At 34.5% G+C, this 18635-nt stretch overlaps 1 protein-coding gene across 16 annotated transcripts in view; it reads left to right on the top strand.

Annotated features, from left to right (window-relative positions):
* GTDC1 (glycosyltransferase like domain containing 1) overlaps nucleotides 1-18635 on the top strand; it is a 671515-nt gene that overhangs the window by 238896 nt on the left and 413984 nt on the right. For 12 of the 16 annotated variants that reach the window (XM_074215094.1, XM_074215096.1, XM_074215092.1 and 9 more), the window contains one exon: nucleotides 13520-13687. The exons of 2 other annotated variants lie outside the window; for them this stretch is intronic. In XM_074215094.1, coding sequence (XP_074071195.1) covers nucleotides 13520-13687 — 168 coding nt within the window. 2 more of the 16 variants (XM_074215100.1, XM_074215101.1) reach the window with 2 other exon arrangements.

Here is an 18635-nt window from a genome sequence, read left to right as displayed (position 1 = left end):
TTTAGCAGAAGACCTTTGTGAGAAAAGTGCTTTGTAAACTGAGTTCTCTATGCAAGTGAGTAGTTTTTATTATTCCTTTTGTTACCAAGAATTGAAAATTTACATTTTTTTAAATTATAGTAGCATAACATCTTGGCACTGGAAAGGACCTTAAAAGCCTGGAGTCCAAACCCCTCCTTTTGTAGGTGAGGATACTGAGGCATAGAATGATTTGCTCAGTTTCACAGTTAATTTGTATCTGAGGTATTATTCTCCCTTTGGTCTTTCTGACTCTAAATTTATATTCATCAGATAGAGACAGCTGGTGGAGCAGTAGATAAATCGCTAGGTCTGAAGTCGGAAAGAGCTGACACTTAGTAGTTATGCGACCCTGGATAAATTACTTGACCTTTATCTGCCTTAGTTTTCTCAACTGTGAGTTGGGCTAGGTAACCTTGGAATCCAGAAGACATTTTCCTGAATTCAAATCCGACCTCAGATATTTCCTTGCTGTGTGACCCTGAGCAAGTCACTTAACTCCATCTCATTTTCCTCATCTATAAAATGAACTAGAGAAGGACATGTCAAACCTCTTAAGTATCTTGCCTAGAAAACTCCAATGGGGCCATGAAAATAGAACATGAATGAAATATCTGAAAAAAATACTTGATAGCCTTACTTTTTTTTTCAATAAATAGGAGCTATTAAAAGTGCCTGCTCAAAAACCCTCAATGATTGTCCATTGTTGACAAAATAAGTCTGATTTACTGAGCACAGAGCTGGTGGTGCAGTGAATAGAGCAGAAAGACAGGAGTTTGAATCAAACCGCAGATATTTGCCACTCACTAGCTGTGTAAGCTTGGGTGGCCTTGGGCAAGTCACTTAATCCTGATTGCCTCGCATCCAGGGCCATCGCCAGTCATCCTGATTCATATATGACCACTGAGCCGAGATGACTGTGGAGGAGAAAGTGAGACTGGTGACTTAGGACAGCAGCCCCTGTCTCAAAACTAATTCATGTGCTTGTCATGGCATCACCTCCCTGATGTCATGGTCTTCTTCAAGAATGAAGGATAAATAGCATCAGTTTACTGAGCTCAGCATTATAGGTTCTCCAGAATTTTCCCCATATTACTTGTCAATAACTTATCTCTATTATTCAACTCCTTAAACCTTACATTATAGCTTTTGTTGCTGTTCAGTCTTATCAGTTGTGTCTAACTCCGACCCTATTTGGGATCTTTCTTGGCAGAGATACTGCCAAGTTCTTTTTCCAGATTTTAGAAATGAAGAAACTGAGGCAAACAGGGTTAAATGACTTGCCCAATATCACTCAGCTAATAAATGCCTGACATTGAATTTGAAACACCATCATGAGTCTTCACTATTCCAAGCTTTCAGTAGTTTGCTACATTATAGCCTAACAGTCTACTTAGGGCTTTTAGATGATACTTTCTTTTCACTATGTGCTTTCTTCATATCAGCCAATTTGCAAACATTTATTAAGCAATAGCTGTGTACCAGGCACATTTTGCCAAGTGCTGACGGTAGAAATACAAAAAAAAAAAAAAAAAGAACAAGAAAAGAAAAATTTTAAATTTGCTACTCACAAGGAGCTTACATTCTATCAAGGAAGATAACATATGTGTGTGTATATATATGTGTGTCTATAGAGAGAGATATAGATATATTTATACATATATCTATATCTGTATATGGCTATGCAGTGTAATGGTGACATAGATAGAATATTAGGGATAAAGTAAAAAAGATTTGAGTTCAGATCTGATATTTACAGACCATGTGACTCTGGGCAAATCATTTAATCTGGGTTTCCCACAGTTTCTTCAACTGTGAAAGGGAGATAACTGATAAAATGAGGAGCGCTTTTCTCTCAGGGTTATTGTGAGAATCAAATGAAATACTGTATGAAAAGCACTAGCACACACAATGTGGTGAACCGTGAGTAGATATTTAACAAAGGTTTGTTCCCTATATCAGCATATAGAAAAGAAATATGAGTTAGTTAAGAGATAGTGGGCATTGATTAGCAATTGAAATTCAGCAATGTTTAAGTGTCAAAGGTGGTACTTAGGTTACGTCTTTTAAAAAATGAAGGATTTTATGAAATGGAGATGAAGGAGTGTATTCGAGATATAGAAAATGCTCTGTAGGAAGGCACAGAGTTGCAAGAATTGTTTAATATGTGCTGTCCATTTTTATTGAAAACTAAAGTGTTGACAGGGTAGCAGGGCATATAAGTTTAGAAATATGAATTGAGACCAGGTTGAAAAAGACTTTAAAAACTAAAGAAGGAATTTATATTTTATTGTAGAGGCTATAGGAACCTGTTGTAGTTAATTGAATAAGAGCTAAAATGATTAGCCCTTCAAGTCAGGAAAATCACTTTGGCAGCTATGTGAAGGATAAATTGGAGTGGGGAGAGGCTAGATTTTGGAAGACCAATTAGGAAGTTTTAATTTAGGCAAGAGGTGAAGAGGGTCTTATCTGAGGTAGTAGCTATTTGATAGAGCAAAATGTCAGATGTGAGAGATGTTGCGGAGGTAGAAATAGTAAGATTCATTGATTTTACATATAGATTAATGATTGTTGACGATAATGAGTTTATAAAAACCTGGATGATTGCTAGACTGGTGCCTTTGATGTTATAGAAATAGGAATGCTAGTGGATGAATGTTATCAAAAAGGTAATGATTTCTCTTTTGGATTGATGAGCTTGACATGAGTTTGGATCCTCCAGTTTGAAGTGCAGACAGTTGAGTTGCCAGAAATAAAGGGAGATGCCAAAATTTAAAATATAGATCTGGGAGACATTTGTATACGATGAACATCCAGAAGATCCTTGGGAAGCACCTGCAGTTAGGGTATGTGATGTAGATAATGAGCAAAAGAGACTGAAGAAAGTTAAGGGAGGTAAGGAAATCAGGACAGAGATGTCCCAAAAGCTAAAAGAGAGAGAATCCAAGAAATGAGAGTGTAGAGGGTAATTTCTAATGTCAAATGCAGCAGATGTCAAAAGGATGAGGAATTAGAAAATAACATCTTATTTGGTAATTTATATTGCTAACTCTGGGCAAATCATTTAACTCTATTTGCCTCAGGTGGAGAAGGGAATGGCATACCACTCTAGTATCTTTGTCAAGAAAACCCCAAATATCACAAAGAGTTGAAAATGATTGAAAAATTACTGAACAGTAATAACAGCAACATCAAAACTTTGGAGAAATTCTTTTCAATTACCTGATGAGATCAGAAATAAGATTTCCAGGGACTTTCACTTACTGAGTAAGTAAAAGGAAGTGAAGAACCAATTATGGAAAGCTTTCTCTAGGAATTTGAGTAAGAGTGGGAGGAAAGTTGTAAAATGAAAGCTTGAAAGGAATGGAAAAGTTTTTAAAGATAGTTCAATTATTTCCTGTCTGGGTTACATTAAATTTCCTCCATTTATCTAAAGCACATTCTCCTTCCAAAAGGTAAATGAATTCCCTCCTTCAATTATTTTTTTCCCACAATACTCTAAGACTTATTGTGACCATTTCTTGTCCCAAAATTCTATAGTGTTTATTCTATCTTTCAAAGTTTTCCTTAGTTGACTTGGTCGTTTTCTCATGTTATTTCACTTTTCATGAGCTTATAGTAAGTCCTTAATTTCTTAGGTTCATTATCAATCAATAGAAATTTATTAAGTGTCTCTTATGTAATATACATTGTACTTAGTTCTGGGAATCCCCCCCCCCAAAAAAAAAGCAAAAAATAGTCCCTACCCTCAAGGAACTTACAATCTAATAGGTGGTTCCTTTCTAGTGGGACAGTCTTACAGCATCATAACTCTAATTGTATTTGTTCCTTCCCCCCTCTCTCTGCCTATGAGAAAGTCATATTTATTCTTCAAAACCCAGCTTATAGGACCCTATTTATCAGTGTTTACCACTAAATTGACATCAGACCACTTCTGCAATGTTCTATACCCTACTACTTGTACAGTCCAGAGAGTATTCAAAAGAGGGCAGACAGGATAATGGTGGGCATTAATCCAGATCGTGTTAAGATCATTTGAAGTGGATAGAGCACTGGCCCAGGAGTCAGAAGAACCTGAGATCAAATCCAGCCTCAGACATTTAATAATGGCCTAGCTGTGTGACCTTGGGCAAGTCACTTAACCCCATTGCCTTAAATAAAAATAAAATGTTAAAACAAGATCATTTGAAGGACCTGGAGATGTTTAGCATTTAGAACAGAAGATTTAGGTGTTGTGATAGCTGCCTTTAAGTATTTGAAGGAATGTCCTCTGGCAGTGGAATCAGACTTATTCTCTTTGACCCCAGAGGATGAACAAAAACAAAGGATGTATTTTACAGATGTGATTTCAGAAGTTTCCCAGTAGTTAGAACTGGAAAGACCTGGGATGGATTGTCCTTAAGAGGTAGCCTGTTTCTCAACATTGAAGGCCTTCAGAGGCTGTATATGTTTCATAAATATTATAAAGATGATTCCTTTCAAGCAGGGCTTGAATGAGATGCTTGCTAAGCTCCTTATCAAGACTCAAATAAGCATAGTGATCAGAAGTTTTTTTAATTATTGATAGAATGTTCAATGAGGAAATATGTGCATCTTGGCTCAAAGGAACATATTACACTGGCTCCAGTAACAATATTCTTGGTAGGGGCGGCTAGGTGGCATAGTGGATAAAGCACTGGCCCTGGACTCAGGAGTACCTGGGTTCAAATCTGGTCTCAGACACTTAATAATTACCTAGCTGTGTGGCCTTGGGCAAGCCACTTAACCCCATTTGCCTTGCAAAAATCCAAAAAAAAAAATAATATTCTTGGTAATGGAATTTCCTTCAAATGAAAAGGGCTTAAATTCTTACAATTTGATTTATGTATTAACTGGTTTTAAGACATTATATATTCAAGGAAGCCAGGTGACTTATTGGATAGCTGGCCTTGGAGTCAGGAGAATCTTGAGTTCAAATTCAGCCCCAGACACTTGATACTTATTAACTGTGTGACCCTGTGTAAATCACTTAATCCTGATTGCCTGGCCCTTCTCTTTCCCTCCAAAAGAAGTTATGTAGTTAATTATATTTACATGTGGAGTTTTTATATACTCCAATGGCCTTAGGTTGACATGAAAATAATTTGAGTAATATCTTGAACGTAAATAGTACTTTTTTCTAAGATTTGCCGAGTAAATAGTTTATCTCAGTCCATCAATTCTTTTAATGCTTTGGGTGGTTAGAAGTGAAGACAAAGTTATTCATTGAAATCCAGAGAAGACAAGTAATTTATCAAAGGCCTTTGTCAGTGGTAGAGGCAAGCCAAAGACTCACATCCTCTGACTTCAGGAACAGTACTTTTTTCATAAGGCTAGATTTGTGTTAAGAGAAATTACATATTGAAACAAAAGTTTACCTCAATTCATCTTAAGAAATTAGGAATGGGGGCGGCTAGGTGGCACAGTGGATAGAGCACTGGCCCTGGAGTCAGGAGTACCTGAGTTCAAATCCAGCCTCAGACACTTAATAATTACCTAGTTGTGTGGCCTTGGGCAAGCCATTTAAACCCATTGCCTTGCAAAAAAAAAATCAAATAAAAAAAACAAATTAGGAATGAAGAAACCTTAATTCCTGCAAATGTCTTTTCTTTCCCACTATACCATGCCATAACAAGATGAAGATCTATTTTGGGGGGGGTAATGAGAATTATTATCGAAAATAAGGAAAATGTTGTTATTCAATATTTATAAATGTTTTGGAAAATAGAAAATATATCAAATATGCTTCAATGAAAATGACAGATATTCTGTTCATACACATGGAGAAGAAACAATTTTAAACTCTTGCTACTAAACTAAGTGGAAGACAGTATTGTTTAGCAAAATACTTTGCACATAGAAGTTACTTTACTAATCAATAATTTTGTCCATATTAGACAAAAAGCTTTTGTAAAACATAATCAGATCAAAGTAGAAATTATATATCACAATAATCATAACACTTAAAAACCCCATGGTTTACTAATTTGATTAAAAATCATAGAGTGATCTGGTATCTACTGAAGCCTGTTAGTGCAATTTTTTTCAGAATTCCAAATAGCAAAGCAGTGCTATTTAGTGAGTTATTGTGTAGACAAGGAGTCGGAGAATATGATTTCCAGTTTCAGATTTGCCTTGGACAAATCACTTAACCTTTTTGAACCTTACTTATTTTCCTTATTCGTAAAATGGGGACAATCATACCTGTCCATGTCTCAAAGAGTTTTTGAAAATGTCAGATAAAATAGAGTGTTTTGGAAACTGTAAAAACTGTGTAAATTTAAGTTACCATCATTATAGTCAGTAATTTTCCAGTGGGGCAATCTTACTACATCGTAACTCTAGTTGTGGCAATCTTACTATATCATCACTCTAGTTGTGTTTGTAGTCTCTTTCTCCCCTCTTCATTTTTCCCTATGAAGGCCATTTCTTTGCTTCAAGATCCATCTTCCATGTCTCCATTTTTCATATCACCGTATTTGAAAGTGTTTCATTCATCTTCTGTACCCCTGAATGCTTGCATTGTTCATGCTTTATGCATGCTTGAACATATTTTAATTGGGAACTTAAGACAGAACAAGAAAGGACTATATTAGAAGCTATGAGTTTATAATATGTGAATATATATGTAAATTTTAACAAAGTGGTGGCAAAAATACTTCATATTTTATCACCTTCACTTCTTTGGTCTTCTTCTCTGTATTCCTCTGATCACACTTTTAACACATTATGTCATATTTAAGCTGTATATATCCATCTCCTCTTTTAGATGGTAAAATCCTCAAGGGTAGGAAATGCATCTTACCTTATTTTTTATTTCACTCACAATGGTTAACATATTTGAATGTAGTAAAGTGCTCAAGAAATTAACTGAATAACATCTTTGTATTTCCTGACTTTATATACATTAGTCTTTTCTTTATGATGCAGTAAAAGTTTTAATTTTTTATTAACACATTAGATCTGCATCATGAATGAATATAGTTAAAAAGCAAACATAATATTTTGAGCTTTTAGAATGTGGTAGGAGGGGGGAGTTCTCATTCATAACTATAGTATAGCCTCACTAGTCTATTTTTAATCTTAGGAGAATAATTTCAAGTTCATTTCATCTTAGATTATTTTATAGGATTTTTTTTGAGAACCAGTTCTTAGAATATTTCATTTTAATGGAAAAAAAAAACTCAGATTGAGATGACATTTTGCACAGATCCTTCATAACATTATTTTTGGGGATATCTGGGTATCCAGGTCCTCATTTATTTTCTAACATTCATGATACCCATTCTAAAAGGTCCAATAATCCAATTTAAAAGGGAAAAAAAGTTTATTTGTTTTGTAGTAATTTCTGGACTATCTCCTTTTCCCATACCTTACCCCATCTCAATATCGAACTCCCTTGTAACAATTAAATACAACACAAGATATGTTGACCACACCTTGCAATGCATAAGCTATTCTGCCCCTAAACTTAGACTTTCTACTTTGTGTAGTAAAGGTATTAATTTTGTAGTTACTCCATTTGTCTCCTTTATAGTGTCTCATTTACATGATTTTAAATAATTCTTTTGGTTTTGTTCATTTTTTTCGGTTCTTAGAGATTTTATCCTGTTTCTCTCAATTTATAGTAATTTTTTGGTTTTTTGTTTTGTTTTTTATAGTAATCATTTTTTTATTGTACAGTAATATCCTATTATGTTGGGGCAGATAGGTGGGTACGGTACCTCAAGCTGGACCTGGAGTCAGCAATATTTGAGTTACAAGCCAGATATAGACACTTATTAGCCATATGACCCTGGGCAAGTCATTTAACCCTGTTTGCCTCAGTTTCTTCACCTCTAAAATGAGGTGGAGCAGGAAATGGCAAACCACTCCAATTGGTTGGTTGGTTGTTGTCCATCATTGTGTTGGGGTCATGGTACGTTATGTCCAACTATAGCTGGGTCAGACAAATAGGAGCTTGGAAAGCTCTGCCACAAGTCGATCACAAATCTTTATGAACATTTGCATTGGAAACATCTTTAAATATGCATCTCCAAGTTTCTTTTAAGCTATTGCAGTTTTGCTTTGCTCTTAAAATACAGTGCCACCTTTTTGTAAGTACACCATGTTGGATAGTCCTGTGCCAGTGGGTCTTACATCTCACAATGATTACATAGTTCTTTAGAGAGACCTTGAAAGTGTCTTTGTATTTCTTTTTTTTTTTTAACTTCCATGTGAACACTTGCCTCTTCAGTGCTCCATAAAATATCTTTTAGGCAAAAGTATTTTTGGCATTTAAACAACATTATTAACCCATCAGAATTACACTGATTACAGTAGAGATTGAATGTTTGGCAGTTCAGCTTGAGAGAGGATCTGTGTGTCTGGTACCTTATCTTCAGAATCTTAAGTTTTTTTTGTTTGTTTGTCTGGTGCTTACTATGTTAAGTGTTGTAGGAACTACGTAAGAAAGCAGCTAAGTGGCATGGTGGCTAGAGCTCTTGGTTTGGCATTAGGAAGACCTGAGTTCAAATTGGGCCTCAGACACTTAGTAACTGTGTGAATCTGGCTAAACCACTGTGTTCTGTTTCCCTTAGTTTCCTCCTCTGTAAAATGAGGATAATAATATCTCCCTCAGGGTTGTTGTAAGGATCACATGAGATAATATTTATAGAGCACTTAATGCAATTCTTGGAACAGGATATTGTATAAATGTTAGCTGATATAGTGATGTGATAATGATGATGATGATATACTATATTAATTTTCCTTCCTCCCTTCCCTTTCCCCCTTCTCTCTTTTCTTCCCTTCCCCTTCTCTGGACCCTTTTCCTCCCCCCTTTTCTCTTCCCTTCCCATTTCCCTTTCCTTCTCCTTCCTTTTTTCCCCTCCTGTCTCCCTTCCTCTACCCTTCCCCTTCCCTTTCTGTTCCCTTCTTTGTACTCTTCCTTTTCCCCTTCCCTTCCCTATTCCTCCTCACCCTCCTCTTTTTATTTTCCCTTTCCCCGCTTCTCCCCCCTTCCCCTCTTCTTTCCCCTTTCTCCTTTTCCTTTTCCCCTTCCATTTGACTTACATAGACCAACCAGACCAATGAATGAAAATGAGGCAACTGGAGGAATTGACTAGCAATAAAACAAGAATGCTAGTTTTTTATGGTTTAAAAAAATAAAAAAAAGTCCAAATCCATTAGTTTCAGTGAGACCCATTGGTTGAAGAGATTCTTACTGTGTAAGAACTTGTACCTAAGTGGCCAGAAACAGTATTTGAAACAGTGAAGGATGTACCTCTTTCTGAGTATTATATTCAGATGTAATAAGGTTCATGGTTCCCTTTGAACACATTTAGGAAAGAAGGAATATGGCCAAAAAAAAATCAAGCTTACTCAAAACAGGAAGGCAAGAATAGGCTTTTGATTCCAAGGTCAGTTGTCTTTATGGTATATTTAAATGGATTGCCATTAATCTATGTCTTTAAAATTCATGGGGAATGGATGTTTCTTCTGTAGCTTTGTACGTATCTCAATGTACACACAAACATACGGAATGATATTAACATTCTGGCAGCATATAAGCAGTTTTGGTTGGACTACTGTAATAGCAGTTTATATCTACTTTTGGTGAGATGGTAAGCTAATGATGTAGCTGTTAATTTGAATTTAGCAGACATTTTAAATATAGGTTTCTCTTTCAGAGACAAAAGTTGCAATTTAAAGCTCTTTGGTGGTCTAAAAACAGCTTAATTCTCTAGTAGTGTGGTAATAAGTACTAATCCAGCTTATACAGTGATTGTAGTATGTCATGTTTGTGAAAGATCACTTAACTGCTTTCTCTGGGTTTTATGTTAATTTAAAAAATTAAACGTAAAACCTTATAACATCTTTATGCTGAGATAAACTGTTCAATTTGACTTGTGCTCAAGCGGCAGCTGTCAGGAATTAGCATGTTTCTTTCGGTTTTTGCTATTACCTTGTGTCCTTTTCTCCTAGTTAGACTCTGTGAGATAATAAAGCTCACCTTGCTTGAATTTATTATATAATAACTGAGGGAAGATTAATATTGATGTCACAGAGAGTACCTGCCAATATAGTGATGTCACTAGTAATATTATAGTATGCTGTACTTTCATTCCCTACCGGTAGCTAGTAAGGTAAAATACTCTATATGGTATTTTCCCCTGATTTGCCCTAGATCATTATCCATGGAATCATCTGTCTGGTCATACTCCCTCTGTTTTCAAATGAGGAAGCTGAGAAACAAGGAAACTAAAGACTTTCTCAAGGATACCAGAGTAAGAATGAGAGGGATTTGATTCCAGATTTCCTGACTTTATTTCCATTGTATAACATGTTCACATTCCTCTTCATGGGCAGATTCACAATGACCCTTCCTATGGTTAACTTAAAAGTTCTAAAAACTTTGCCAGCATTTAGCATTTTACCCATAGACTTTTTTTTCAAATGTCTTAATATGTTTGTAATTAGTGCTCCCTACAAAAAAAAATGAGTAATAAAATTGATAGAGTACTGAACTGTTTCATCAGTCGAACTAACTTCTGACCTAGTTCTAAAATTGACTAAATTGATTGCTATTCATCTGCAAAGGGAGGGGATTGGATTAGATGCTTTGTGAAACACTTCTAATTCTGGAACTCTGTAGTTTTGTGAAATAATTTGGTCACATTTTATAATGAGTTATTTAAAAAGATGGATTATTTTTCCTTTTGTAAAGAGCTTTTTTTTTTTATTTTGGCCTTTATTTTGTGGTTACTTTCATTCCTTCTATAAACATTGGAAATGCTTAAAGACTTTATTGCAGTCATCATCAGTGCCTCAAAATATTCATAATATATTAAGATGAATATTTTCTTAAATTATAAATACTACACTCTTTCTAAATTTTAATGAAAAGCTTATTTTGGCCAAAAAAAAAGTCATTACATAGTGGTCAAAATTCTGGAGACGAGCTTCTCTAGACTTAGCTAAACTGGTCATTGGACCAGAGATACATAAAACTTTATCCAATCAGTCATTAATCTATCAACAAGCCAGAATTTGTGCTAAGCACAAAGGACACAAAAAAGGCAAATATATGGTCCTTTGCTTCAAGGAATTTACATCGCAATGGGGAGACAACATGGGAAAGATTGTACCTATGAAATACAGACAGTATAAATGAAAGGTAATCCCAGAGAGAAGGCCTTAGTACTGTGGGGTTATAGGAGGTGGTATTTCATCATCATTATTGTATCCTTCCCATATTTGTAAGGTCTGCCAGAGATTAGGCTTTTCTGGCATCCATATTAAGAATTTAATATCACCTCCATACCACACATAAGAGTATAAACTTGCAGTTTGTATTTGTGATTTTAAGCAAAGGCTTGAATAACCATGTTAATAGAATAATCAAGAATAGATAACAAGAAAAAAATTGCTGTAGAATTTCAGAACCGCGTAGTTGTTGTTATTTTAAATGGTTTATATTTCTAATGAGATTTTTTTTTTGGGGGGGGGTTAGTGGTAAAGTGAATTCTCATTCCTCTAGTGTATATCATATGTTGCTGGAGGAAGCATTGGTGGAATTATAAAGAATAGCCAGGGATTACAAACTTATTGAAGGTTATCCATAAAATATATAAATTAGCTCTACTTAATTAACAGCTGACTGAACTTCTAAAATATATTCATTGTGTTAAGCAGATGACCAATGAATTTGACAAGGAGACAGAGAGCTTTTCCCCAACTCTCCTGTTTTTACCATTTGATGCATTTTTGGTGTACTTATATTTAAAATATGGTTGGTGGTTTTGCCCGGGTCTTACAGAATAGGCATTTATATCATCATAAGCACTGGCTTGTGCTATATTATTGAAAACCTAAAGAATAATTGGGCATGATGACTGCCGTCCTTTCACCCTGAAAGGGAGAGCTCATTGATCAAGGTACACCATTATACATGATTTTTATTATCCTGTTTCACAGGTGCCGTGTTTTATAAAAAAAAAAGCAGTTGTCACCACATTTTATTATCTCTTTTCAACTTCTGGAATACATATATATATATATATATATATATATATATATATATATATATATATATATATATATATATATGTGTGTATAAAAGGGGGGGAGATATTGTTTTACTCAGTACAAGCTAGCCCCCTATGGTTTTTCCTATCTGCTCTTCCAAAATGGAAAAAAGAACAAATAATAAACAATTTGGGTTGCTTGTTATGGTAGACTTGATTTGAAAGGAAAAAAGCTTTTATTAATTACTCATCACACAATTCAGGGTATAGATATTATTGTATTTTGATATTGAATGTTACTTTGAATTCTCAGAGGTAAAATTTGAATCCCAGATTTGGATGCCTAGAGTTACTATATACCCATAATCTTATAAATGAGATAATATATGCAAAATGTTTTATAAACCTTATAGCTCTAGATAAATGCCAGTTATTATGCATTATTATCTGGAACTCACTGTTTCATATCTGATAAATACCTGAAGTTAACCATTTGGCTTGTCAGTATTGGAGGATTTATAGTGTTTGTAATTCTGATAATAATGAAGATATTATTCTATTCTTCATATAGTACATAGTGCATTTAAATGTAGGTAGTCTTGCAAATTTGTAATAGTGGCATTCCATTGAGACAGTATAATCTAAGTGTCTTTGGCTCCTTTTTTTCCAACTAAATACTTTTATTTCCCTCAGTATCTAACATAACACAGTGCCAGACACATAGTGGGTACTCAGTATATACCTGTTGAATCATTAATTTATCAGAATGTTGATTATACAGAACAATGTTAACTTGTGTTCATTGCTGTTTCACAGGCAAGAAATGTCTCGGCATTTCTTGGACTTGTGCTTTTAAAGGAGGAATTTTACAGACTGTGCATATGGTGCCATTAGCAGTCCAATAATGGAGAAGGAAAGATAAAATAAAACAACCATTGTGGGATAGTTTACAAAAAAAATAGTAAAGAAAATATGCAGAGAAAAAGACCACACTCAATAAGTCTACGGCATAAATCAAAAGGGTTTATGTCATAACACGAACATGTGCCATTCTTGTTCATATATTGAATTTCAGTAGTTGGTTGCATAAAAAAGTAAAGTATAATGAAACTGGCAAGCAAAGTATTCCCCAGTCAGCCTTATCTTTGTTCCATTTGTCCTTCAGATACCGCTTTTCTTGCCTTTTTCAATAAAATCCATCTAGCTTTTTTTTTTTTTGCATCTCTCTGTAACTGAGCTGAGAAGACCAATGAGATTCAGTGCTTTTCTAGTTGAGTTGTTAGCAGCTGCTTTTTAAGAGATCAAAACTTAGAATGCTGCTACATGATATTAAGGCTTAACTATTGATGTGTCCCTACAGGAGTGATGTTTTTCTTGTAGGATGGGGGAGTTGTGGAGAAGGGAAAAGGAAGGGTAAAGAGTGAACCCTTTGAGCATGCTCATATAAAGTAAACACTGCTCTCCTTGTTTCTCAGGATCCTCTTTGCAAGCTCTGTGCTTAACCTGACTGAACTGACTGCCCTTCGGCCTGACCTTGGCAAATTGAAAAAGGTTCTTTACTTTCATGAGAACCAATTGGTATATCCTGTCCAGAAATGCCAGGAGAGGGATTTCCAATATGGATATAACCAAATTCTTTCATGGTAGGTGTAGATTATAACACTGTATTTAACTTAATAATTGGGGTTGTTATTATTGCTTCTTTCAGAATTTTCATCATTTAAATAAATCTAGGGGTAATATAGTACTACTACTACTCCCTCAGAATGCACCAAAACATAAAAATCTGAACACTGTTGCCAAGGTAATAAATTAAGTGTAGTAATGTGGTCTGTAAAATAATATTCACTTAGACCAATATCATACTACTCCTATAACTTATTTCTTTATCTTCTAAATATATGTTGAATACATTATTAGTCTCTATTGTTTTCATAACCATCAAGATAGAATCAAAGGCCTAGAGGGAACCTTGAGCTCTGTTATTCTGTGAGTCTTGATTTCATACACAGTTTTTAACAAAGGATAATTAATCAGCATAGACTTACTTTGCTGCATTCCAGTGAATTTGAAGGAAGAAATTTTAGAAGAATAAATAGAAATTAAAGGATAATGTAGCAATTTTCTTTGGGCTTTAGGACAGGAAAAGGTAAAAATGGCAAATATATTTTTACTTTATTTCCATCTACTGTTGTGAATCAGTGCAATACTAAAATACCATGACATTTTAAAGGTGAGAGTCCTTTATTGTTGCTTCAATAAAATGTATTTCCTGAAGCTAAGTTAATGAAAGAAGTTAATAACATCTGTATGAAGTAGCTTTGTTATTAGATTATATACAATTACAACTATAAAGTTCAATCAATCTGAATTAATTTGCTATATTTTATTCACCTTCATTAATGCTTATTGGCCACTTGAGTTCATGGTTCTTAACAATCCCCCCCCCAAAAAAAAAGTTTACATGTATGTGACATAGCTTAGTAGATACAGACTTTTTATGTGGTAATACTTGAGTTCCATACACTTTGCAGACATTGTTTTGCCATCATTTTTACAGGCTGCTTCAATCTGAAGTTGCAGCACTATCAAAATGGAGTATGCTTGAAATGTCTCATAAAAAAATCCCCAGTCATTTTCAAATTTCATTATAAAATAAAAACACTTTCCTTTATATCTATATAGAGAGAAGAGGAGGTATTTTGTTTAAAATAAAAAAAAACCCACTTCATTAATATTGAAACATCTTTATTTTTTCATTGTTGTTTGCTCTGCTCTGTCTTGATAAGTGTATGTTCACACACCTGACCAATCAATGTGGAAAAATCAGATCTATTTTTCCTAATATACAATCATTTTGATATACATGGAATCATCATATGTTTATATTAAAGAAGGAATGTATAAAAATAATCACTTCTGAATTATTTTGAATCTCTAATTTGGCATCGATTTTGAATTGTATAAGAACATAAAGAGTTGCAGTTATATTTGCTCTGAGAGCAGATATCTAAATATTTCTAGAATTCTGTGCCATGAAATATTGTCTTTGTAGATATAGAAAGAGGATAAAAAAGCTGATCTGTGCTTTACTGCACTGTCTTTTACTAGAGGGGGAAACTGACAAACATTAAGAGGAGGTAAGCTAAGATCATCAGTTGACTTCTTAATGGGAGAATGGTACAAGACATTTAGGGGAAAAATAGGAGTGTCAGAAAGCAGTCCAATTCAGATTCTCCTTAGAAAGTATTGTCCCTGCTTGCTCAAATGTTTCTTTAGTTTTCCTGCTGACTTCTGCTTTTATGGGTAATGTCAGTTTTCTTTCTTGACCGTGCAGCTGTAAGGACTTTAAGGATGACTGACATACAATCTCACCTTAAATATAGGTTTCACTAACCCACTGACTTATGAACACATGTCCTAACTCTATCTTATGACCTGTGGGTCGCTATTACAATATGTGACATATGGTGAAAACACACTAGCTGTAAAACATCTCTCAACTTTTGTTACAGTGCTAAGTTGGAGTCCTTCTTTCAGGGTGTGTCAGCACTTCTAGAGCCTTCTTCTTTGTTCTTCCTGGCTTATAATTTATCCAGCCAAATTGTGACTCGAATTTTATGCAACAAGAAAAATTGGTCTGTATCATAATGATAGCAACTACTTCCAAAACAATCTAGCACCTAAAAAGCTTATAAAAAATGCTTTCCCCACAACAAAACTCTAAGTTTGTTTATAGACCAAAGATTCCCCCTTCCCTTCGCCTTGTTTTGTAGGTTAGACAACTGAAGTCCTTGAATTTGGTAAATAATTAGGCACATATTAAGTGTCAAATCTGGTATTTGAACCTGGGTTCCCTGATTCCAAATCTAATTTCCTTAGCTTTTAGGATTAAATATTGCAAACTTTTGACTTCATTTTTGTTGCCTTTGGATATCTCAAATATTTGAATATGTTACACTGAAGATTTGACTTTTCACTGGGTATTTGCATTTCATGGATGTATTTTTATACCTTTTTTGATCTCTTACCTTTCTGCTGCAGTGGAACAGATTAGGAAAAAAATAAAAGCCACGTAATCCACCTGGGTCTTATAAAAGGGACTCTTAGCTTCACTTTTAAAACATGACACTGATTCATTTCTGAAAAGAAGGAGTTCATTTATAAATATGATAATTAATATTTTTATATCACCTTTTTTTATTCCTAAAGGATGCAACCAAGGTATCTTTGTACAATTTTACTCTTGCTCAATTCATCTCATTCTGCTCTTTATGAACTCTGTGGCTTTCAGCAATTCACTTGTCCTCCATATATCTCTGTAGTAAAAGAGTTTTAGAATGTTTGATCTCTACAATCCCAACTAACTCAAATTGATTATCATGCAATTTTTTTTAAATGGGTTATCCTACTTTTACAGGCACAATCTAATTACTTATCAATTTAGGAGTTTCGACTTGTTCCAATTCCCACCGGACCTGTTTGCCCATCCTTACTCAACCTGACCCCATGATTGGATACTCACTCTATTGGTTGCAGATTTAGTAAGGCTACCTAGTTGATTCTTGATCACTGCAACTCAAAACTCCACGTTTAGAAATTTTCCAGCCTCAACCTCCCTTGTGGCTAGAATTACAGATGTTTACAACTATGCTAGGATAGCATGATGTGAAATGTTAAATGCGTGTGGTAATTTTCTACTTTGGAACAAGTAACATGTTTAGATTCATGTCATTTTGACATTCATGTCATTTGACATGATTTCAGAAAGGTAAAGGTATTAAAGTTTATATTATGTATGTATATAGTTATATATAAATAAATATATAAAATATATTTAAAAATTGTAGAAGGCATGTATATGAGTTCAAAAGTTAATTTTTCTATTAGTTTGAAATGGAACTCCAATTTGGCATTTCACTTTTATCATTCTGATAGATTGTGGTGCCATTACAATTTAGAATATCCTTATTTTAGGGCAGATAGGTGCTATAAGAGATAAAAAGTAGGATCCAGAGTCAGGAGACCTAAGTTCAAATCCAGCCTCAGACATTTAGTAGCGTTGTGACCCTGCACAAGTCACTCAACCCTGTTTGCCTCAATTCCTCATCTGTCAAATGAACTGAAGAAGTAAATGGCAAGCTACTCTAATATCTTTACCAAGGAACCCCAAAGGAGATCACAGAGTCAGATCACAACTGAAACAAGTATAGGGCAGCTAGGTGGTGCAGTGTGGGGCAGCTAGGTGGCACAGTGGATAGAGCATGGGCCTGGTGTCAGAAGGACCTGAGTTCAAATGCGGCCTCAGAGACTTAATAATTACCTAGCTGTTTGACCTTGGGCAAGTCACTTAACCCCATTGCCTAAATAAAAAAAATTTCAAAATTAAAACAAAAACAAAAAAAACAACTGAAACAAGTGAACATGCTTATTTTAGGGAAACAAGTTTCTTAGTGCTTTGACTTTTAAGGGTCTTTAGTCCTAATGATGGTTTTACATTTAACGGGATCATTTCTTCATTGGAAGAAAAGAAAAACAAGTCATTTGCAAAATTGTGATAGTCATTTCTGGATAGCAACAACATATTTTGGAAAACTGGAGCTGGAATAAATATTGAAGGTAGTAGCAAGATTTCATAGGAAAAAACTTGACACTAAATAGCCTTTGGCAGAAAATAGAAAGTATCATGTTATATTTGGCAGTATATTCCATGTGTCATAGGGAATATCAACAGTGTAGAATTCCATTTAACATATATTGCCAGTGAGGAAACTGCATTATTTAATAGGGTGAGAGAATAGTCATCTGTCATATAGATGCAAAATGTACAAAATCAAAAGGCTCACTTATTTGGTGGTATATTTTTTTAGGTTTTTGCAAAGCAAATAGGATTAAGTGGCTTGCCCAAGGCCACACAGCTAGGTAATTATTAACTATCTGAGGCCGGATTTGAACTCAGGTACTCCTGATTCCAGGGGCAGTGCTCTATCTACTGCGCCACTTAGCGGCCCCCTTGGTTGTATTTTTGAAACATTGTTTTGAAATATCATGGGGAAATAGTCAATGTTGGTGACACTGTGGAAAGAAAGGCATTCCTACTGTATTGCTTTGGAGTTATAAATAGGTATAATCATTCTGGAAAGCAATCTGAAATTTTTCCAAAAGAAAAAAAAAGCATTGAAAATGTCCATATCCTGTGACTCATAGATTCCACTAAAAAATAGACAAGGACAAGGTACCATATACATCCGATTATTTATAGCATCACTTTTTTGTAGTAGTAAAGAATTAAAATGAAGTATTAGGGGAATGACTAATTAAATTGTGTTAAATGAATATGTCATAATATTACTGTGCCATAAAGATGAATAAAAGGGAAGAATACTGAGAACCATAAGAAGATTTATATAAACTAATAGAAAGTAAACTAAGCTGAAGGGATGAAAAATAATTTCAAAAATGTAAAATGGAAAGAGAAAAAACTGAAATGCTATATAATTATGATAACAAAGAAGCCTGACACTGTAGATAAATTAGAAAAAATGTATCTCCAGCCTTTCTCTGCAGAGGAGGATGACTATGGTTGTAAAA

The sequence above is a fragment of the Macrotis lagotis genome, chromosome 1 (genome assembly GCF_037893015.1).
Source record: "Macrotis lagotis isolate mMagLag1 chromosome 1, bilby.v1.9.chrom.fasta, whole genome shotgun sequence".
Taxonomy (NCBI): domain Eukaryota; kingdom Metazoa; phylum Chordata; class Mammalia; order Peramelemorphia; family Peramelidae; genus Macrotis; species Macrotis lagotis.
The sequence above is the reverse complement of the archived record's forward strand: the minus strand, read 5'-3'. Positions and strand labels throughout refer to the sequence as shown.